Raw genomic sequence first — 24,785 nt, 5'->3', positions numbered from 1 at the left:
TATACTACTGTCTGCGAGTAGCCTGTTCCTTCCAAATAGCAGCAAGTGATCGTTTATATACACTTCTCTAGTAATGGGGCACTGGTTGGGGTGTAGTGGGGGTGGGGGTAACACGTATCTACATAGGGTGATACTGGTGGTGGTAGTAGTAGTAGTGGTGGTGGTAGTAGTAGTAGTAGTAGTAGTGGTGGTGGTGGTGGTGGTAGTAGTAGTAGAGGTCGTAGTAGTAGTGGTGGTGGTGGTAGTAGTAGTAGTAGTGGTGGTGGTAGTAGTAGTAGTAGTAGTGGTGGTGGTAGTAGTAGTAGTAGTAGAGGTCGTAGTAGTAGTGGTGGTGGTGGTAGTGGTGGTGGTGGTAGTAGTAGAGGTGGTAGTAGTAGTAGTAGTAGTAGTGGTGGTGGTGGTGGTGTTGGTAGTAGTAGCGGTGGTGTTGGTGGTGGTAGTGGTGGTGGTGGTGGTAGTAGTAGAGGTTGTAGTAGTTGTGGTGGTGGTGGTAGTAGTAGTGGTGGTAATAGTGGTGGTGGTGGTAGTAGTAGTAGTGGTGGTGGTTGTAGTAGTAGTGGTGGTGGCGGTTGTGGTAGTAGTAGTGGTGGTGGTGGTGGTAGTAGTTACTAAGTGGTGGTGGTGGTGGTAGTAGTAGTGGTGGTGGCGGTAGTAGTAGAGGTGGTGGTGGTGGTAGTAGTAGTAGTGCTGGTGGTGGTGGTAGTTACTAAGTAGTAGTGGTGGTGGTAGTTGTGGTGGTGGTGGTGGTGGTGGTTACAAAGTATTAGTGATTATGGTAGTAGTAGTGATGGTGGTGGTTGTAGTAATGGTGGTGGTGGTAGTTACTAAGTAGCAGTGGTGGTGGTGGTAGTTACTAAGTAGTAGTGATGGTGGTGGTTGTAGTAGTGGTGGCGATGGTGGTTACTAAGCTTCACGTTCATGTCTCCAAGCTCTACAGTCCATGGAATTGGAGCATCCCTTGGTTGGGATGGTGATACAAAAGTGTATATTTTTATCCATTGCCAATAAAGATGTTATATTTTGTTGGGTACCCAGCCATATTGGCATTATGGGCATTATGCTGCCAAGTCTGCTTTGAATTTGCCACGCGACAGTGTATTTTCGACTTAGCAATATTATGGTGACGGTGCGTGCGCGAACAAGCTTCATTCTGTCAAACCAGTCCTAGGAGAGTGGCAGTCCATTTATTTTAAAGAAGGACCCTCCTCCTCAGTGACTGTGCGCCACATTTTGGGGGAGTGTGATCATCTGAAGCAGCTGACAATGGGGCGGGACATAGCCCAGTGGTAAAGCGCTCGCTTGATGCGCGGTCGGTTTGGGATCAATCCCCGTCGATGGGCCCATTGCGCTATTTCTCGCTCCAGCCAGTGCACCACGACAGGTCGTGGTATGTGCTATCCTGTCTGTGGGATGGTCCATACAAAAGATCCCTCGTTACTAATGGGAAAATGTAGGGGGCTTCCTCTCTAAGACTATATTTCTATACAAAGTCTTAAAAATTTAATACACTTACCTTGATATTTGTATAGTACTATACTTTTCCCCACAGCTCTTTACACTCTGGTTTTACATAATTATATAAATTTTATTCTTGATATAAATAATATTTCAGTGGCTTAGGCAGGATTTTGTATTGGGGGGGGTGGGGTGTGGGGGAGCACCTGGCATCGAAGCAAACAATGATCTCGAGTAGTGGGATATGACACAGGAACCTTTTTAATGTTATTAATAAGCGAAAAGGTAAAGCTTTCCCAGGACTGAGGGGGCATGGCCCCCCCCCCCCCCCCCCCCCCCCCCCCCCGGCTACGCCACTGTAATATTTTCATATGCCATTTCTGACACCCAATAGCCGATATATTTTTATGCTGGGGTGTCGTTAAACATTCATTCATTCTAGTACTAGTAGTGGTAGCGGTAGTGGCGGTTGTAGTAGCAGCAGTATTGATGGTTGTATCGGTAGTGGTGATTGTAGTAGTAGCAGTAGCAGTGGTGGTGGTCGGCGGTAGTGGTGGTTGTAGTGGTAGTAGTTGTTGTTGTTGTTTCAGTTGTAGTAGTAGTTTAGTAGTATTTGTTGTTGTGGTTGTTGTTGTTTTTGTTTTAGTAGTAGCAGTAGTAGTAGATCGATCGCGCATTAGGCGTACGCTTTACGACAGGACTGCGTTCAACCAAACAGAGCGGGAAAACGCCCGCTAGACTGGTTTAGGCGCCTCACGTTAACCCAAATGGCCACGTCAGGAACCAGTCACGCGAATGTTAGCGAAACGTTTGCTGTCTGAACTTAGGGAAGGACTGTATTCCGCTCCGCTCTATTAATTACAGTTAACTGTTTGAAGTTGCATGGTACCAAAGAAGAGAGTTTCGTGTCAAAGTTCGAGGTGCACCGTCATATATTTACGGAGTAAAAACAGCTGTGGGTGTGATCAGCAGTAATATGTGACATTGGTTATTTGTGCAAATACTATTATTCATTGGCAATAAATAAATACACTTTTATCTGTTATACAGTTGTTATGCAGTATATACCAGAGGTTGAAACTAATGCGTGGTAAATGGTATGTGACACACACACACACACACACACACACACACACACACACACACCAAGTTTCTTGCAGGTAGATTAGATGTGAGGTGCCACACCTTTTATTGCTGTACTTTCTGGGTGTGTTGATACGCTGCTTATATCTGTTTTATTAGAAAACGTTAACACTATCGGCAATAGGAATTGATTTGGTATATTAGAACCTTGACACACACATATGGAAATGTTTGCATATTGTTTGCCGTATGCCGGCCTGTAATCTCACGGTTACTACCCTACATTATTTATTCAGTTTAGTTATAGTACCAGGGTGTGTCATTGTGGACGGTTGAATCACGTGACGTTGATGGCGACGGCTCAGTATGGCCGACGCTTTTTTAACCGTTTACAGTTACTGTGGGAAATGAAGATTGCTGCAGAGAAGCAGTGTTCTGTTTATACCTTGTGAAATCATGATAATCATTTTAAAAACTCATAGTCTCAGTCTGGAAGAAAACAAAAACAACAAAAAACCCTACAATTTTATATAACGTTGTTAATGTGGAAATACTTCCCGGTGTGAGTCAGGAAAGAATGACAATCAATAGGCTACTCAGGATCAGCGGGTGGAAGAATGATAGTATCTACAAGGTGCGATAACCAGAAAATACACGACGAATACACGGTTAAGAAACGTGCGAACGTGACTGAATTCTTCATTCTGCGAGGATACGGATAACGTTATTAATATCTGGAAATATATACGTGTTTAACAATAAACATCATTTTGGATACGATATTCAATTGACGATTGTCATTTGGATTGTGTTTTAACGGTAAACAGTGTTGAAAATACTATCTGTTGAACCACCGATTGATACTATTCGATACTATTCGATTGATCTATTCGGATTTGGATTGTGTTTTAACGGTAAACACTAACTCTTGAAAATAATATCTGTTGAACCACCCGCCATGTTGGATAAGATATTTAAGTGCTGTGTTCTGCTATGGATTACTGGTATGGCTTTAAGCTCAGTAGGGATATCTGAAAAATGTCAAATCTACAAAACGTTTACTAACTGCACAGGCAGAAATTTAACTCGTATACCATCTTATCTTCCTCCTAATATCACTGTCCTTCAGTTTAACGATAACAATCTTGGAAACCTTACCAACCAAACGTTTGTGAACATATCGTACCCAAGATGTAGACTCATTCGCCTCAATATCGAACAAAACCATATAAATTATATAGCTAAGGATACATTCCAAAATCTAATATTTCTGAGAACATTAATTCTGGACATAAATCGAGTTGCTAAGTCCAGTTTGACAGCAGCGTTTGAATCGCTGAATCATCCAGCGTTGTACCGCCTCAGTCTAAATAACATGTCTCTTCGGTACATTTCAGAAGACTTTTTTCACAACCTCAATGGATCGGGTATTTCTGCCATATCTATGAGGGTTAATGATCTTCGTACATTCAATGTGTCTGTGTTACGTCCGCTTCCGAATCTGAGGAGCGTGGACATCAGCAGAAATTTTATTTATGACATAAGGCTGTGCTCAAATACTGGAATCAAAACTTTAAACTTGGACTTTAACAGACTGTCGTTAATCCATGGTGATGACTGTAATATGCCGACAATAAAGAAACTTCGTTTGATGCACAATGACATTATGTACATATATAAAGGGTTCTTCAGGTGTTTCCCAAACGTTGAACGTGTTTATTTGTCCCTCAATCCAATCATAAAAATATATGACCACGCATTTTTTTCTTTACCAAACTTAAAAGTACTAAAATTGGAAAACATATGTGGCTTAAGTCAAATTGGAGAACATGCATTCAGCAACGGTAACCTGACAACTATATCCTTGAAAAATAACAACATTCAGTTTGATAGTGCTTTCTATTCTCCAGATATGTTTAATGGATGCACAAACCTACAGCGCTTGGATCTAAGTGGAAACATTATGATAAAGACAGGTCATGAATATTTTAATTCTTTGTTTGAACCAATCAAACATACTGTTACAAACCTTAGTTTAAGTGACAATATACTACGAACCTTTCCGAAGGCAGTGACATTATTCACAAACCTCACAAATTTGCATTTTGCATCCAATGAACTGACTAGTTTGGACCGCGATGATTTTCCTCCCACATTAGGTTTTATTAACCTGTACGACAACGACATAACATCCGTGAATGAATATTCGCTGCCAGAAAATTTGGAGGACATTGTTGTAGATTTGGGATACAACCCGTTTGAGTGCACGTGTGAGCTCCTGTGGTTTCTAGAGGTATTCACAAACGAGAGATTTAACAATACTTTTAAGAAATCTGGAGAGAAGTATATATGTGCTAGTCCGTCATTTCAACGGGGGAAAAACTTAACTGATTTTGCAAAAACAATCGGATGGCAATCGTGTCTCTTGGCATCCACGACGTCCCTTATTATCATGTTCGCTTCCAGTTTCTTAGTTATTCTCATCATTGTGGGGTCAGCCCTCTATTACTATAGATGGCATTTCAGATATTTTCTTTTTCTGTTGCGTAGACACCGTCTGGGTCAGCGGCCGGGTGCAACTGCAGAGTTTAAGTATGATGCGTTTTTGTGTTATTCTGGTAAAGATCTGAAGTGGGTCCTTGAACAAGCTATTCCAGAACTTGAGGAACAGGCGAACATCAAGCTGTGTTTAAACCAGAGAGACTATGAACTAGGCGGACTGCGTGCAGACAATATAGTGCGCTGTGTGAATGACAGTAGAAGATTCATCATAGTTCTGTCTGACAATTTCGCCTCCAGCGGCTGGTGTCTGTTTGAGCTGGCCGTCATTCAGAGACAACTGCGGTCGGAGGGCGAGGGATTCCTGGTCATTGCCAAACTGGGCGCCATCGACCAGCGTCACATGACCGACTCGCTGTTCCATCTTATTACAACACGGGAGTGTATTGAATATTCTGAGGAGCCAAGAGCACGGGAACTCTTTTGGACACAAGTTGTGCAGTCTTTGAGAGAAGAGACCAGTGCAGGAGGGTCAGTTCCTCACCCAGTCACCAGTGCAAGAGGGTCAGTTCCTCACCCAGTTGCAAATGACGAATCTTCAGAAGAAACGTTTGTGCAGCAGATACAAGTTTGAAAACAGTGACTAACGGTTTCTCCCAAAATGGCAATAGTGTTTACTGGCCCCGTGCTTATAAAACTTTTCAGACTCGAGACTCGAGACTCTAATAGAGTCTGATATTCAAAAAGTTTTATAAGCACGGGGCCTGGTCACGGAGATCAGATGTATTGAGAATAGACGGCACTTGTGCGGATAGTTGTAATCAGACCGATATTGCAGTTTGACTTAAAATAGGTTGTTCGCATTGGTCATGCTATCAGATTTATGACCGGCACATTTTGGGTTCGAATCACGGAATAAATGTACTGCTTAATGCTCTCTCTCTCTCTCTCTCTCTCTCTCTCTCTCTCTCTCTCTCTCTCTCTCTCTCTCTCTCTCTCTCTCTCTCTGTGTGTGTGTGTTCGTGTGTGTGTGTGTTTGTTTGTGTTTGTTTGTGGTTTGTTTGTTTTTGTTGGGTGTTTTTTGTTTTTGTGTTGTTGGGGTGTGTGTTTTTTTTGGGGGGGCGGTTGTTGTTTTTTTTGGGGGGAGGGTATTTTAAATTTTGTTTTGTATGGGTTTTCTGGTTTGTGTGTGAGAGTGAGCGTGTGCTTGGAGTTTGTTTGCAAATGGCATTATCTATTTCTAATAAATTAATGTATTATTTTTAGTGTGTCATTCTATAGTTGCTGTATCTTTTTTAACCCTGCAATAACTATATGTATAGTGTATAAATAAGAAATAAATTGTTATTTACAAACTATTTTGTTTTGGTGTGAGCCTACTACCCATGAAAACTGTATAGTTGTGAAATAAAATAGTTAATTTTATTATTTTTTCGAATTATATCCAGGATTGCAGGATAAATAAAATAACAGGTTACTGTCTTAAGATATCGGCTTTATCCTGCTTAGTCGAATGGCATTAAATAGTTCGGCGGAGATTCCTAATTCTAACCTTCGTAGGATAAACTTAAAGTTTATTTTGTTTAACGACACCACTGGAGCACATTGATTTATCGGCTATTGGTATTTTTTACATAGTCTTAGAGAGGAAACCCGCTACGTTTTTCCATTAGTAGCAAGGGATCTTTTATATGCACCATTCCATAGACAGGATAGCATATACCACGGCTAATGATGTACTGATGGGCCTACCGAGGGTGATCGATCCCAGACCGACCGCGCATCAAGCGAACGCTTTACCACTGGACTACGTCCCACCCATCGTAGCATAAAGTTAAAATTTAAAGACAATAACTAGTTATTATATATGTCTTTAGCATCTAAATTATGAACTTATAGCAGCTAATGGCATACACACTACTAACATCCGAGTATTCATGTTATAATTTTGTTTTCCTGTGTATTGTATTTTATAGCAATATTACACGTTATAGCAATGACAACTGGAAATTGTGGTGTACGTTTCCTGTCGAGTTCAGTATAATAGTAGTCAAAAATAATTCGACATGACGAGAATGTAAACTTCAAAAGTAAAATTTAAAAACAAAACACAAACGTGTTAGTTTATTTATACATGTAAATCATACAATTAAACAAAAATGGCATATCTTGAAATAAAGTACAATGATATGTTGTGTACAGAATGAAATAATGTCAATGTGTATATGCTAACGTATTATTGAAATAAAGATAAGATGAACACCACGGCCTTTGTGGAACACTGGTTGGAACGGGAGTTGGGGGGGGGGGGGGGGGTCCGGTCAGAGAATGGGTCCATCGAGAGGATTCTATCCTCTGACCTTAGGGCGCCTTATACCGGCTGAGCCCGGTCCTCAGGACGAAAAGGTTTTTTATACGCAACATCCCACAGATATATATATACCATGACCTTTGATATACAAGAAATAGCTCACCGACGGGGATCGATCCTTCACCGACCGCGCATCAGGCGAGCGCTCCACCACTGAGCTGTGTCCCGCCCAGGAAGGAAGGAAGAAATGTTTTATTTAACGACGCACTCAACACTTTTTATTTACGGTTATATGGCGTCGGACATATGGTTAAGGAACACACAGATTTTGAGAGAGGAAACCCGCTGTCGCCACTTCATGGGCTTCTTTTTTCGATTAGCAGCAAGGGATCTTTTATATGCACTATCCCATAGACAGGATAACATACCACGGTCTTTGATATACCAGTCGTGGTGCACTGGCTGGAGCGAGAAATAGCCCCTGTTATATAGCGTCGGACCACACAGATAAATATAATGAGAGAGGAAACCCGCTTCCGTCACACCATGGGCTCCTCTTTTCGATTAGCAGCAAGGGATCTTCTATATGCCCCATCCCACAGACAGAATAGTACATACCACGACCTTTGTTATACTGATGGGCCCACTGCCAGGGATCAATCATTGACCGAGCGGGCATCAGGCGAGCGCTATATCACCGAGCTTCGTTCGACATCCAGGACGGAAAAAAGCACTTGAATGCATGGATTGGACAGAAAAAGGTGAGTATATTTGATACCAAAATAAGGGCATATTTCATTTGAAATCAGAATGCACGTCCTAGTTCATGTGCGATGGCATTTAGGCCCGGCAAGAAATCGACGTTATATCGTGGGAAATTTAATTTATAATAATGTTGACGCGCGACCGTCAAAATCGACGAGTGCGCTAACCAGAGACTAGAGATTTATTTTGTTTGGCCTAAACAAACACTCGTTTCCTTTCCTTCTGTCAAGGGTGGAGACCACCAAATCAAATCCCATAGACGATAATAGTAACATGTGGCTAAACCTCCTACCTGCAGCGTATCAATCGACATACACATCACGGCGAGGCGGGACGTAGTCCAGTGGTAAAGCGCTCGCTTGATGCGCGGTAGGTTTCGGATTGATCCCCGTCAGTTCTAGTGGTGTCGTTAAATAAAACAAACTTTAACTTTCTATCATATCACGTCCATTTAAGGTTAGCCCCAAAAAACAGTCTGTTGAGCAACAGTAATCGTTCGGTATAATGGAACCCAGCAATGCTAATGACATTTTAACTTTATGATCGTAACAATATCGTTTAACAAACCATTGTCTGTCACATGTTCCAATCACTAATAATGGGAACAGCTTGGTAGCAGATCAAAATGCTAATTTTGTAGACTGTCGTTCGTTGTCTCGTTCACTGGTATTTTAGTATATACTACACAAAAGAATTTAAGGGTCAGACGATATTTTCGACATTATTTTTTGAATGTCAATTATATTAGCTAGACCATAATGTCACGCATGGTATTGTTCCATTATGACGAAAGTGGGTCTAAGCAACCCATAAATGAATTAAAATCCACTGTCATTGACACTGTCGACTAGTTCTAATGGCAAAAACATGATTACATTTGCACGTAAATTAGGGCGAAAGCGAAAGGTCTGCTAAGTGCCCATAACTTGCTTTTTCACAAAGCGCTTCATTTGTACGCTTTGCACGTGTATTCCATGTTCCCAATGCTGAATTTCCGTATAATTGGAGCTTGCGTTCGTGTACGGTGCACACTCAAAATTCGACAATGGTACGACTTCAACTGACTATCGAAGATCGAGGAAGGGCTATTGCTTGGCTTCAGTATGTCAATACGCAAAGAAATGTTGCTCTGAGACTTGGTGTCAGTCAGAGTGTCGTTGGCCGACTGTGGCAACGGTACCAAGCAACGAATTCTGTTCGAAATCGTCCACGTTCGGGAAGACCCCGAAGCACTACAATAGAGAGGACCGCTACATCACCAATATGGCTCTACGTCAACGCACAACTACTGCACGCCGATTACGTGACAATCTGCGGACTGCGACTGGAACTTGAGTGTCTGATCAAACCATACGCAATCGTCTGAGAGCCAATAATCTACGCTGCCGTCGCCAGGCTGTTCGACCACCACTCCTACCACGTCACAGAACGGCCAGACGTCACTGGTGCACGCTTCATCTGCGGTGGCAACGTGTTCAGTGGGGTCGAGTGATGTTCACTGATGAGTCCAGGTTTAGTCTCCAGTTCAACGACGGTCGGGTTCGTGTCTACAGACGTCCTGGGGAGCGCTTCGCTGACGTTAACGTTAGACAACGTCACCGGTTCGGTGGTGGCAGCGTCATGGTGTGGGGCGGCATCTCTATCCACCACAGGACCCCCCTCTATGTGGTGGATGGCAATCTGAATGGAATCCGCTATCTGAATGAGATTATCCGGCCGTTGGTTCTCCCAGGCCTTCAGCAGATTGGCGGCGGGGCAGTTCTGCAGGATGACAATGCCAGACCCCACCGCGCCAGGGTGGTAACGGACTTTCTCAGACAACAAGGTATCGCCAGGATGGATTGGCCAGCATATTCGCCTGACTTGGCCCCAATAGAGCACGCCTGGGACGAATTAGGCAGGAGAGTTCGGGATAGCCATGCCCCTCCGGCCAACCTTCATGATCTGGGTCAACTTCTTATGGCAGAGTGGCAGGCCATTCCCCAAGTGTTCTTCAGACGTCTGATCAACAGCATGAGGCAACGATGTGTCGAGTGTATTCGCGCCAGGGGTGGATTCACACACTATTAAACGAATGTTCTAATGTGTAAAATCCATGTTTGACAACCTTCAACTTTGACAGCATGTCATGTGACTTTCTTGTATACAGTGACGTTTATTTGTGTTTTTTTGTAAATATGGAACAATAAATAAAAAAATTGGTGTAGTTTACATCATCAATCTAATACACTCTGAAACTTATTTGGTTATAAATTTTTGACCCTTAAATTCTTTTGAGTAGTATATATAACCTCGTGTTTGATTCAATGTCACTAATCCGTTCACTGGTATTTTAGTGTAACTTCCTGTTTGATTCAGTGCCACTAATCCGTTCACTGGTATTTTAGTATAACCTCCTGTTTGATTCAATGCCACCAATCCGTTCACTGGTATTTTAGTATAACATGTTTGATTAAATGTCACTAATCCGTGCACTGATATTTTAGTATAACTTCCTGTTTCATTTACCCATTCACTGGTATTTCAGTACAAAATCCTATTTGATTCAATGTAGCACTTTATCTCGTTCGATCCCATTGTTTTCATTGTTTAGCACGTCATTTTATTTATTCACATTCATTGCTTAGCACTTCAACTGGTTTGATCTCATTGGTTTAGCACTTCAGCTTACTACGCGACATCGTCTTATGTTGCATGATTTCACTCTACTATGCGGGAATTCATACTGAACTTGTAGGCACATGGGAACGAGGGGCAGTGAACTTGTAATTCCCTCATTTGAGGACGAAAATGTACTCTCTTCTTTATCCTAATATATATATATATATATATATATATATATATATATATATATATATATATATATATATATATATATATATAACCAGTTTCTTGTGTCCCCACCCTTCAAATAGACCGTGTCCCCTCCACTAAAGACTGTGCTCACCACTCCAGACATTGTTCCTACGGACCTATATTGAATCACATTTCGGTCTCAGAAACTTTCACTAACAGTCGAAATGTTTTTATATGAGATTTTTACAGAACATAATACATCAGAAACTAAATAGAGAATTCCTGGCCCCATTCACAATCCCCTCCCTCACCCTCCCACCTCCTGTTTGGATATGTCGGTGGTAGTTGTCCCAAATTGTATGACGCAGGATTCGTGCAATATGAAACAAGACTTCTGCAGTATATGGTAACCCTAGATGGTTTTCATTCCCTTTTGTCAAAATCGTCTGTTTTAAACGCGTTTGACCGCTGCATCAGCCCGTGAAGGGCAGTGAGGTTCTTCAGGTTGTAACCTCGGCAGCTGGGAGGTCTCGGGGTCAGGTCATTCTGGTCCGTCACGTTACGAGTTCGTCCGATACACAACGACTTCGGGGCTCTCTCGTCACGTGACTGGTAATTACGAGACGGCGCATCCAGTGACGGAAGCAATATACTTGATGACTTCCGGCAAGTTATACCAGAAGCTGTTTTAGCTCTTTGATCGTCGTCAAGTACCTTAAGAAAATAAATAGTATATAAGTTTTAGTAATTATTTAAAGAGGCAAACATAGGTTTGTTGCTATTGTAAAATGTTTCCGACAACTGAAATATTGTAACGACTAAATTATCACACTACAGTCCGTCCTACAAGGATCGCCATTTTTCTTACTATGGAATTTACCACAACTTATTTATTTCTCAACTGTTTGTTTAAGTTATTTTCAAAACACTTTTACTTAAAACCAAACTTGTTTCTTGTCGTCCTAATATTTGTAAGTAGCTCAAACTGGATTTGGTATCCCTATAATTTCTTACGTACGAAACAAAATGACGTGGAAGATCAGGAAAACAGTATCTTCGTTGATTTAAAAGATGATATACTTATTTATTAAAACCCTCTTAAAATAGTATTAGTTGTCTATGTGGTATTCGTCAGACATTTAAAAGATGTGAGCATCGAGTACTTTCCATATACACCTGTATGAATGTTTGGACTGAACACGTGCGTCGTTGGTTATGTGCCCCTCTCTCTCTCTCTCTCTCTCTCTCTCTCTCTCTCTCTCTCTCTCTCTCTCTCGTTGACGCTCTCTCTCTCTCTCTCTCTCTCTCTCTCTCGTTGACTCTCTCTCTCTCCATCTCTCTCTCTCTCTCTCTCTCTCTCTCTCTCTCTCTCGTTGACTCTCTCTCTCTCGTTGACTCTCTCTCTCTCTCTCTCTCTCTCTCTCTCTCTCTCTCTCTCTCTCTCTCTCTCTCTCTCTCTCGTTCTCTCTTATTGTCTGTCTTTCTATATATATATATATATATATATATATAGTCTTTTAAAACTTAAAACTAATATATATAGGATAACCAACACTAGGATAATCAACACTAGGATAACCAACACTAGGATAATCAACACTAGGATAACCAACACTAGGATAATCAAACCGCATTTAATAATATAATATACAACCACTGATATTTTATACAAAACAAAATGTAGGCAATGTAATATGCTATTTTAGTCATTAAATCTGTTAATCGTCAACGTATTAACGCAACAAACTCAGGAGAGTTCCTTTAACGTATAAGCCTACGTTATCTGTTATGTGGGCTGTTTTTGTTTTCTTGGGGGGGGGGGGGGGGGGGGGGGGGGGGGTTTAGAGGGTAGGGTGAGGGTACTAGGAAGTTTTTATTACTATTGTGTTTGTAACTGAATCTTCTTGAGGACGCTTAAAAATAAACGTAATTTTACCAAACTAAAGTTGGTGTCGTGTGCCTCCACCCTCAGAATCCGCGACTGGCTGTAGCTTACCAGTGTGTGGGTTTCGGACATTTTCATTTTGTTCAGAGAAACTCCGACTTAGTCAGTCAGGAAGGAAATGTTTTGTTTAACGACGCACTCAGCACATTTTATTTACGGTAATATGGTGTCAGACATATGGTTAAGGACCACACAGATATTGAGAGAGGAAACCCGCTGTCGCCAATTCATGGGCTACTCTGTTCGATAAGCAGCAAGGAATATTTTATATGCACCATCCCACAGACAGGATAGTACATACCACGGCCTTTGTTACACCAGTTGTGGAGCACTGGCTGGAAAGAGAAATAGCCCAATGGGTCCACCGACGGGGATCGATCCTAGACCGACCGCGCATCAAGCGAACGCTTTACCACTGGGCTAACTGGTATACTGCTATCTTGTGGCATTTTAATTTTTCACGGACTGGTTAACGCTTGCCATATCAAACTGTGTGAATTAATTTATGAGGATTTGGAAGCATGACCGCTCGCTCGAGACAAAGCTGTAAGCAATGCTTAACTGCTAATTTTTACTAATCTATAATTGTGTGATTTGTCTAGATAAAAATATAGACATAGATATGATAATACGGCATATCCACCCACACCCATAATGCCCACACAACCCCGCTCCTTTAATGTAAATAGTTGTGGCCTACGTTCAGCCATCCGCGTTTTGCTTAAACGTTTGCAAACTATCCTGGCTGGTTCCCTGTGTGGTCTTCTGGCCCTGCCAGAGATTTGACTTGGGATGGACGTCACGTCTGAACCGTGATCAGATAATCAGGTATGGGCACATAATTAGAGTTTACGTTTCAATCCTGAAGTGGTAATTTGGTTTACTGTGTAAAGTATGAACCAGTTTAGAAAAACGTAAGCGACAAACGGCTGGATGCCCCTGGAAAAAAAACTTACCCAATTTGTCCCATATTCGTCGCCATTTGGGGAGATCCCATCCTTGGACGAAGCAACGCCAGGCGTCAGTGGGTGGGATTCGCTGCTTCGCCGTGCATTCTTGTTGGATCTGGGGTCAAGTGGCACGCCACTGTTCAGAGTGCTCGAATGCACGCGCAGATACTGATTCAGCCCAGGGGTCAGAAGAGTTGTCTTTCCTGAATAAACATTATCACCATGATGTCGTGATGCGTTTAATTCGGAAACCTTTCGCCGATATTCGCTTGTGTATTGGTTTACTCGTTTAGGGTAGAACCTGTTAATATCCTGGCCAGCGCCCGTACCACGAGAATAATACGCAATTGTTTCTGCATTTGATGCGTTATTTGTGTGGATCAAATCGGAATTGGACCTTCCATACGGAATAAATTCATCGGCAGATCTAGAGACAGGTGTCCTTTGGCGGAACCTACTCGTTAGAGTCTGTTGGTTGGATGTCAGATAGGGCACAGAGCTCTGACGTAGTATGGGCTGTTCTGGGAAGCTCACAGCTTGTGGTTTAGCTTGTGCTAGTTCAATAGAAAGCAGCTTTGTTTCGCTGTCTATGACTTCCATCGTCCGCTTCCTTTGGGTTTCTATCTCTTTTAGCTTCAGCTTCAGCTCATGTTTGATCGTGTTCATGCGCTGCTTGTTACCTGCGGAGAGTTCCGAAAGCATTTTGTTTGCACAGTCCTTGTCCTAAGAAACATATAAAATAATTCCTTAAATTATTTGATCACCAGCCATTGAGCACTAATATACGTGTTTTGTGATCTGAATACTGTCCACCAACTATGATTTACTGGTATTCCTGGGAAATATCACTGGGTTGTACGATTTAATGTCGTTATTCAAACCATGAGTACGTAAACCACATCAGCCGTTACAATCGGCTTACAAATCATATACAACCAAGGCTTACCCGTCGCCAGTTTTATGAAGCTTATTTTTCGATGTCGTAATATCTATTGATTTGCCAATATTTAATTTCCTGTTATTCCAACGAGTACAAACAAATACGACAAAAGCAAAGTTTATTTAACGCTTGATGCGGGATAATAGGGAAAACGCAGAGTTAGATTAACTGCTTTCAAGTGATCTTTGTCTTTTTTATTAGCTGTATTTACTATTGTTGAACGTTTGGCGTTGGGTAAAGCAGTACCATTCGCAGGCCTGTAAGAACGTTGCATGGAGGGGGGGGGGGGGGGGGCACAAGCTGTATTTGTATCATTATCTATATGATATGGAGTTGTACCCCCTTCCCCAGTACATTTTCGGCCTGTAACATGACTGTCACTCTCCCACGACTGGGTTGACAGAATAACTTTTATTCAGGAGGACTGCCACTCTCCCAGGACTAATTAATTTGTTCAGGATGATTGCCATTCTGCAAGGACTGGTTTGACACAATTAATTTTCACCGTTTCAATCATCTTGTTAAGTTGAAAACAAATCTTAATATGATGTTTAAAATCACTGAAGCAGAAATGGCAGCACAATATTACATCTTTATTGACAATGGATAAACAGACGGCAAACGTCGGTGTAGTGGCCATATTGAGTGGTTAAACTTCACTCTGGGTGAGAACCGGTACCGGTATGCGAACCTAATACCTACCAGTCCGATGACTTAACCACTATACCACTTATGCCGATACCTTGCTCACTTTTCAGTATTCATTTACTTCATTTATTTCAACTTACTTTCGAGTTTATATCCAAAGTTCAGACACGCTGTCCTGGGCACACACCTCAGCTATCTGGGCTGTCAGTCCAGGACAGTGGGTTAGTGAGAGTGAAGTCGGTGTAGTTGTCTTACACTTACTCGTTAAAACTCGCTCTGGGTGGGAGCCGGTATCGGGCTGCGAACCCACTACCTGCCAGACTTATGTTCCACCATAGCCGTACGGTCTCTCATTATTGGGGGGGGGGGGGGGGGGCAGGCCTATTTGTGCCCGAATTAAATAAAATTGCCCGAATCTGGATAACAACACTTATTTATAGTAGCATTACTGCCAAACAGTTACATACGGTTGCAAACGAACCACTACGCAATTTTACTGGGATTACAACCAATACTGTGGTTAGAATGATGAAAATACAATGTCATGGTGAAAAACGTTTCAAGCCAGCGCTAATTTTTTCCCGAATATCTCTATCTCTATCTCTATCCAGGAGATGTGTGTGTGTGTGTGTGTGTGTGTGTGTGTGTGTGTGTGTGTGTGTGTGTGTGTGTGTTGCACCTCCACCCTCCCGGCCCCCTGTCTCGTACGTGTGTGTGTCCGATGGCTTAACTACAACACCACCGAGACCGGTACAGTGTTCTCCTCTGTATTAGAACAGATCTATTAAGTACATAACCCTAGCTTGGTATAATTCGAAACAAATAAACAACTATGTAATGTTTTAAAAAAAAAAACATTATAGTTTCAGTGTCAAATATTAATAACTCGATAAGATTAGCATAGCTTATATGTAGTGGATAATACCATCGTGTAGGTAGGGTCACAGTGAAAACGGGTATTATTCTCGAGTAAATTCTTAATAGGTTTTATAAGGTTTTACACACCTGGTAGGCTATGGCGTCAGTTATAGTCAGATACATACAACTTGATATGATTAACTGCATAATGTCATTAAATGCGTGCACGTGGTCATTTTGCGATCACTTTTAGAATGGTTAACGAGTGAACACTAAAGTAGGTTTAATATAAGCTTTATAGTTTGTTGACCGATTCTAAATTAAATCTTGTTTTTTCAATGTCAATGTTAGCGTTCATATACATTGAATGCGGCGCGTGCCTTTGGTGTAGCTATACAAATTAAAATACATGTACATTCATTTTTTATATTTCTTTTCGTGCTTATATCCAATTAGATTCAACCAAGCTGCCGTGGCACACACTTCAGCTATCTGAACTGTCTGTCCAGGACAGAGGGTTAGTGCTTACTTGTTAGTGGTTAGTGAGAGAGAAATTCTACTCGCCATTTTACTCTCAGCTCTCGAAGGGTGAAGCTGTCTTGTCAAAACTGAGTTTGCTGCAATGTTTAAGATGTTATCGACTAACAGAGACGTTTTAACCATTGTAATTACATATCAAACTGAGTTTGCTGCAATGTTTAAGATGTTATCGACTAACAGAGACGTTTTAACCATTGTAATTACATATCAAACTGAGTTTGCTGCAATGTTTAAGATGTTATCGACTAACAGAGACGTTTTAACCATTGTAATTACATATCAAATATAGTTTTCTGCATAATATATTAGTGGCTGTATATTAAACGTGTTTCTGGTCGTTCTAATATTTGTACTAGGTTAAATTTCATTTTATTTCTTAAAAGACAAAATCCAGTTTGGGCTTCTAGCAAATATTAAGACGACCAGCAACACATTGAATTTACAGACACTGATATTCTAAACAAGAAAATATATTTAATATGTAAGTTTAATCGTAGAAATACTTTATTAGTCGGAAACATTTTACAATGCAGGGAACTCGGGAATGTCCCTTTAAGAGCTTTCGTTCTTTGGCTGTTTCGCGTGCAACACGACTGGTCTACGGCGACTGTTACTTTGGTTTATGGTTTGCTCGAGTGTCCTCCGACGCTATTCGGTTGTATGTGAAAATAACGCTAGAGATGATTGTGTGTAATACTTCGGGAATCTTGGACAACCAAATGGTAACCAGCTATTGTGTTTGAAATACGGATTGTTTTCCTAAATCTGATGACACAGACCTTTATTTAGATTATTTCCAGAGTTGAAGCATGACCTTAAACTTACATGCTGGTAATCGGTGTCGACACTAGACGAAGAAATCTGACGCCCCTATGCGAAAGTCCCATTATTGTTGTGCTGACGTAGGAAAAAGTGTCGTGACACGTGACTCGACTATCGCGCTAATGTTTAAGGGTCGTTTCATGGTAGAAGACCATAGTTATTTGTGAATCTTCAGCTGAGATTTATGCATGCCAGCCCTTGGCATCCTAAATGCACACCTATGGTTTAAAGAGAAAGAAAGATACAGGTATTTTAGTCTCAAGGAAATTACAAAAAGGGTCATAATTATAAAGATGACTCATTTTAAATATTTTTTGTTAAATGTTTGTGTTACTTTCATTATAATGTGCCCAAACTGCATGATTTTTGGTGCATTTTTGATATGACAATGTTCACATCTATATAAACCACACCCAAGCGGGAGTTGGCGGATATCACACATATATTTATGGAAACTTTGTACATCAAACCCTACAAAAACATTCATTTCAATAAAAGTTTAGCTATTAAATTTTTCACAAAATCAGCTTGTTTGAAAATTACATAATTGATCGAGCCCCACTTTTGTCACAAGGAAAACCCGGTGTATGAATATCAAGCCCCACTACAGCTAAACCATTTGCACTGGGGAAGCTAAAGTTGGTTCGATATTCAACATTCAATATTGAATATTGCTCTGACAGAAAAACATTCAACATTTAGGGTTTTTTTTCTGAATTATGCAACATTCTTTAAAATCTACGATATAAACTTTAAGTCCTGTGATAATATGATGAATCTAGGGCGGTTTAGGGATATAAATTAATATGGTGTGGCTCGGAAATGTTGCACAGAGCTAAGCCTCGCCGAAATCTACAAAACAAAATGATTATATAGCAAAAGAATCAACATACACACATCTGAAATTATGTCATATGATAAACATTCTATGTTTAGTTTCAGAATTGTGGGTTTATTGATTTTACACTGAATACCATGTATATGGATGGGGCGTTACGTGGGATGTTGCCCCTGTGCCACCCTGTTTTTGTTATATATCGGTGGGATGGGCAATATTGAACACCTCTTTATCAAATAATAAAAATTCTACGTTTTCTTTCAGAATTGTGCGTTCGTTTACTCCATTTTAATACCTTTACAGTGTTAGAAGAGTAGATTTTAGCGTGGATTGTCACTTTGCTTTATTTCTGAGCCAACCCATATTATCGTTTATTCCTAAGCCACTCTAAATTGGTTGTTTTCACAGACAAAGACGTATTTGAATTGAAGTTTTTAAAGAGTGTTAATTGCATCTTGCAGAAAAATATTCTGAATGTTGAATGTTGTTCTGTCAGAGCAATATTCAATATTGAAAGTTGGACGTTGAATATCAAACCAAATTCCGCTTCCCTTTGCACTGCTGTTGAAAAAGCTATTGCCATTTTAAAAACATAACTCCTTGGCTATCACTAAGCTTAAGAATTTACTTCTAATTCCAAATAATTAGCCTTCAAACATGGATCTGTGTAAAACCACTAAGTGAACTCTTGTATCATGCACGCCCGCAAGGCGAATAGGCTAAACCAGTCATCTCCAGCGTTATTCACACATAGAATAACGCTGGAGGACACGAGCTAGTTTATGGTGAGAGTAAGCCAAGTTGTAATCTGGAGGAGTAGACCATCGATGTTCCAGCGTCCACAAGGGCGGTTTGGGGTGGGACGAAAGCCGGCAGCCCTCGTCTTCCTTGGTCCCTTCCGCGACGACCCCCCTCCCCCCTCGTCGAAGAGAGTACTAGCATCATCTGGGGCTGGAGGGTATACTTAAAGTAAGTAAATCTATTAACGCGTTCATATACCACGGCGGTTTCAAATACGCCCATCACGGGCTTAGCCTCTGACATCGCCAGTGACCGAGTCCGGGACAGGACATACTTAAAGCATGCACACACTACCAAAAGAAGTCAGGGTTTTTTTTCAGAGCGGTTACACTCCCAATGGCCCCTGGCTACATAAATACATAGCAATAATAAATATATAAAATATTTTCAAAACATAGCTCTATTTTTAACTCTTTTTTAATATAAAAATGCATTGCAGTGAGTTTTTTTAAATTGAGGCTGGAACACAACTGGTGCACATTTTTCCAGTGCGAATCTTTGTATAGATTAACACCTGTCCGTTTTCGTCCAGTCCCTTCATATATATGAATGGGTTTGTGACAGACGAGTACTGCTTTGCCTAGATATTATAGTCCATGAGCCAGACCTGGAATGTTTAGGTTTGACTACTAAATCGAGGGACTTAAAACCACTATGATTTTCAGTTAGCCTGATGTCTGAACTATATCAAAATATGTGATGGACATTTCAGAAGCCCATCTAAATATGAAAATGGCGGTAATTTTTTTTATAAATTAGCAATTATCAGATATTAGCCTCTTCTTCAAAAAGGCAAAATAATTTGATTGAATATTGCCCAGTATTGCATCCTGAATATTCTAATGTGTATTTTATAGCATTGTTGTGATATATTAAAGGAAAAAAAAAGTGTCTTTTTGTTTTTACATTGATTGCAAAAGAAAATTTGTATATAAAAACAAAAGTAAGAAAATACAGTGTTTAGGGTTTTTTAATCAGTGTAACCCATAGTGACTCAGAAAATAAAAGTCCTATCTATGGGGCGTGGATAATGTTATCCCCAGTACTTTGAAATCATGGCTGTCAGACTTATCCAAAAGTCACTGACATAAGGGGTAGGGATAACAAATTTAGGTTTTTGGTCTCTTCTATTCTTTCTATGGCAATGAAAATGTGCAAGAAGTTATAAAAGTAATTACTCTTTACTGTTGTCTATAGATAAAATTCATGTGATAATGCAATGATGATCAAATCCAGGATGGCGTCCATTTATGGCGGAAAAACGAAAATATTGTTTACTGGTTAGCTCAAATCATTCTAAATCATCTTTTCTTTTTAAAACTGCTCGTAATACAATGTCCTAACAAATTGGTTTGAATTTGTAACGTAATTAGATCTGTAGTGACATGGGTTCAAATCCTTATGATGACGATATGCTCTCACTTTGTTATGCACCAATTATAAAGGACTAACACATTTTAATGTTTCGTCACTTCTAGGCTTCCTATGGTGATGAACATTGGCAAACAATAACAAACATTATTACCCTTTATTAAAGTACATCAGGCAATTTCATGTGATATGATGTCCGGATGAATTACAAGATGACATCCATTTTGGTATGTTTGCAATAAAACGTTATTTATCTCTATTACAGATCTTAACAATTTGGTATGAATGTTTAGGGTTCGAATCTTGAAGATGGTTCTGTTTGACTGTAAATGTGTTCAACCTTTTCATGTATCAGTTATAAAGTGCTAAATTTTAGTCACTTCTGGTCTTTCTGTGACATTGAAATTTGGTAAGAAGTGAATACACGTTACTGATGTTTGGTTGAAATCGATATGCTAAAGCTATCCTGATAAATCCAAAATGGCGTCTATCTTGGCTGGCAAAAATGAAACAATAATAAACTGACGCAGTCTAACTCGTTGAAAACAACTGAACAGTTTGTTACAAAATCTTGTTTATCTCTATTACAGATCCTTACTATTTGTTATGAATGTCTTTGGTAAATTAGTATAGTGACATAGGCTCGAATCCATGCTTTATATTGATACTTTTTAACCTGTCCATGCACCTTGGAGATCAGCTAAAACAATGTTGACGAATCACCCTTTGGCAACCTCGGCACAAGCCTCTAAACGCTTCATTCCATGGATGAAATCGGTACACAGGTTCGTACACGATTGATTGCGACTTCGGATTTTACACGTACATTTACAATGTAACGTTCTTGTCCACTATTGGTAGAACAAATCTAGACCAAACATTCTTCCAATGAGGATCAATAACTTTGGAAGTCCAGTTTCTAAATGGTTTGTAGCAGTACTCGGGCACTATGGAAATGCTTGGTAGTTACAATCGAAGATATTTGCTATGATTTCAAGATGTTTAGCAGTGCAATCAATGACTGTAAAAGCGAACTGTCGTCAGAGTCCATACCTTACCATGCTCATACTCGAACAGCCAAATCAAATACAGATATAGCAAGTGTTCCTAGCGTGGCTTGGGTATCGGAGTTGTATAAATACATGTAGGATTTATCAGCTGTCTCTTGAAATAAGCCGTCTTTGCTATTACTGTCACTAGTTTACTCAAGTGCTATGTTCGAATGTTGATGCTGTTGTGTACCATGCACTTTGTTTGAAATAAAGCTCTGTTCCCTAGCATTTGAGTGAACCACTGATGAGATCTTTTGTGGACTGAATTTTTCAAGGCCCAGCTGGTTTTAACATTCTTCTTCCCTATGACCAAACGTGTTAACCGGTTAATCTGTCCGGTGATGCAGAACGATACCAACAGTCCGCTGCTTTTTGGCATAATCTAGTGCGGAATAAAGACAATCAGTATATCAGATTCTGTTTGTGCTTGATTTAATACATGACTATGTACTTTCACGTTATCATGGAGTATACCAATGAAGCCAACATTATTAGCGATTCTATTAATGAACATTTCCCAGGTCCAATCCTTGTATTGTATGGACGACGAGAAGTCTGACTTTAGTATTAGGTGGCAATTTGATTTGATTTGCAATACCAATGTTCATAGTTGTGAGTTGAAAGCTCGTGATATCTATCAAATTTAATCATACACAGGGAAAATTGATGTTTAAATATGACCAGTACTAATCTAAGATGCCTTTTTTAAGAGTTGCATTTCCACCTATGTAGTAAAAACCGACAACCATCAGCAACAAGGCACATTTACTCACACAATGGATTTACAACTGTTACATTCCTATATTCCTAAACCATCCCTTCACCAAGCACATCTATTTCACACAGAAACTATTCCTCTGCAAGCTCTGATCGATTCTAATCTAAAATGGCCTAACATTAACTGAATGAAATAGTCAGACCACTGCTCAGTGTTGTGTTTCATCCTGCTATAATTTTGAGTTTATGATCTTGCAAAGTTTTAAAAACATCTGAACAGATTACTGCATACTTTAGCTGTTACTTATAACAGATGCGAGTCCATGTGGAGATACAATGTGCATTGAAAATGACGGTTGGCTCCTTTATAATAGAAGATGGAAATGCAATACTTAACGAGACGTCTGAACAAGTACTCATCAAAACTTAACCGTGAATGTGACCAGTGTACTGTTATAGATGATAAACATATTGAATTTTAATCACATGCATGATGAGTTTCCAGCTACCATCAAATAAGTGAACCCCTCTCATCGTCTTAACAAGAATGAGGACATATCATTTGATAAAATCACAATTAAAATTGCTGTGCTCATCCAGTACCGGTACTTGAAACAAACGCAGATGTTGATAGACTCGTTGCTTCTACTATTCTAGATTTAGTAAAGAATCTGCAAGCTGTTAATTGAATTTAAAGGATCTGTGTATATTGCTATTGTTTCTGCATTACTGGGAAGATGATAAAACAAACGATACAATGTCCATCAGATCATTAGATGAACAAAGCAAACAATAGTGGGCTTTTCCACAATTCATTAAATATGTGTGTCGCGGGTTTCCTCTGATGACTACGTGTCAGAATTACCAAATGTTTGACATCCAATAGCCGATGATTTAATTAATTAATGTGCTCTCGTGGTGCCGTTAAACAAAACAAACAAACAAACACATTTTTTATTAAAGATGTTGTCAGAAAAAGGTTTCCTATTCATGCTTGGAGTGAAAAATTAAAGTTTCTTTTGTTTAACGACACCACTAGAGCATATAGATTTAATATGAGACATGACATCTTCAGCTTTTGGAGATAGCCTACCAGTGCTAACCTGAAGCTACATGTATACTTCAGTTCAGGAGACAGCTGATTTATTTTATTCACCTGATACTTAAGACACTGATGGTAGACACTATGTATAGCTTTATTCACTTGCAATGGAAGGACTTCAACGACAGCTCGCTTTGTGCAGTCAAACATTTTAGAATCAAAACGATTTCTCTCTCGGTACATGAAAATACACAAACTATACAGAGGATAAGCTTTGATGATGAAGTGTTTCATCAGTGTTCATTGGATTGGCAACATGATCGTTTTGGACTTGAATCAGTGAAAGCAGACCGGCTATAACGTTGGACAGTGCTAAAACCCACTGGACACAGATGTAAAAATAATAAATCCCTACCATTCTGGTAAGAATCTGTTGTCTTGACCCATCCATAGAATCAAGTTTGTAGAGGCTTCAGTTGTGGAAGTTCCCCTGAGTGATCTATTAAAATATCTGCTGTCAGTCTTCAAGAATAATTGGTACATGAAAGGTTGAAAAGAAGTAACGTGACAGCATACTGTCATCTTCAAAATTCAAATCCATGGCACTGCAGATTAATAATCCCCTAACTTCAGACAAAACTGTAAGGAATTAAATTACATTACAAGCTAATTTGAAAGATTTTATGCGAATTAGAATGATGTGACAGTTTTTAAACATCACTTTCATTATCCCCGCCAAAATGGACGCCATTTTGGAATTCATCCGGACATCATATCAAACTGCCTGGTGTATTCTAAAGGGTAATAATTATTAATTGTTTGCCAATTTTCACCACTATAAGAAAACAGAAGTGACGATAAATTAAAACGTGTTAGCCCTTTATAATTGATGCAAAGTATGGTTGAAAACAACGCGAGAGCATATATAGTTTTCATAAAGATTTGAACCCATATCACTACAGATCTAATTACGCTAAAAATGCAGACCAAATTGTTAGAATCTGTAATAGAGATAAACGGCAAGCATTAAAAAAAATAATTGATGATTTAGAATGATTTGAGCTAACCAGTAAACACTATTTTCGTTTTCTTGTCAAAAATGGACGCCATCTTGGAATTGGTCATCATTGCATCGTCACATGAATTTTGCCTATAGACAACAGTAAAGGGTAATTTTATAATTTCTTGCAAATTTTCATTATCACAGAAGTGATACAAGTGACTAAAAACTTAAATGTATTATCCCTACCCCTTATGTCAGTGAATTTTGTATAAGTCTGGCAGCCCTGATTTCAAAGTACTGGGGATAACAATATCCATGCCTCATACATGGGGATTGTATTTTCTGAAAC

At 39.9% G+C, this 24,785-nt stretch overlaps 2 protein-coding genes across 2 annotated transcripts; one reads left to right on the top strand and one right to left on the bottom strand.

Annotated features, from left to right (window-relative positions):
• Positions 1–2,855: 2,855 nt before the first annotated feature.
• Positions 2,856–6,073, top strand: LOC121369469 (toll-like receptor 4). Its single transcript, XM_041494572.1, has one exon. The coding sequence runs from the start codon at positions 3,497–3,499 to the stop codon at positions 5,669–5,671; it is 2,175 nt and encodes a 724-aa protein (XP_041350506.1). The 5' UTR covers positions 2,856–3,496; the 3' UTR covers positions 5,672–6,073.
• A 4,939-nt stretch (positions 6,074–11,012) lies between these two features.
• Positions 11,013–14,506, bottom strand: LOC121368479. Its single transcript, XM_041493212.1, has 2 exons — positions 13,811–14,506; positions 11,013–11,623 (listed from the first exon to the last, which is right to left on the bottom strand). Exons 1-2 carry the CDS (start codon positions 14,504–14,506, stop codon positions 11,333–11,335), a joined length of 987 nt encoding a protein of 328 aa, XP_041349146.1. The 3' UTR covers positions 11,013–11,332.
• Positions 14,507–24,785: the final 10,279 nt, after the last annotated feature.

The sequence above is a fragment of the Gigantopelta aegis genome, chromosome 3 (genome assembly GCF_016097555.1).
Source record: "Gigantopelta aegis isolate Gae_Host chromosome 3, Gae_host_genome, whole genome shotgun sequence".
In the NCBI taxonomy this organism is placed as follows: domain Eukaryota; kingdom Metazoa; phylum Mollusca; class Gastropoda; order Neomphalida; family Peltospiridae; genus Gigantopelta; species Gigantopelta aegis.
Note: the sequence above shows the minus strand (reverse complement) of the source record. Positions and strands in the feature narration are given on the sequence as shown.

What these genes read in the sequence shown, in the direction of transcription:
- LOC121369469 (XM_041494572.1), top strand. Translation starts at nt 3,497, where the DNA reads ATGTTGGATAAGATATTTAAGTGCTGTGTTCTGCTATGGATTACTGGT.
- LOC121368479 (XM_041493212.1), bottom strand. Translation starts at nt 14,506, where the DNA reads ATGCTTTCGGAACTCTCCGCAGGTAACAAGCAGCGCATGAACACGATC. An exon ending in ACGAATATGGGACAAATTGG is followed by an intron (nt 11,624 to 13,810) that starts GTAAGTTTTTTT and finishes TATTTTCTTAAG; the next exon opens with GTACTTGACGACGATCAAAG.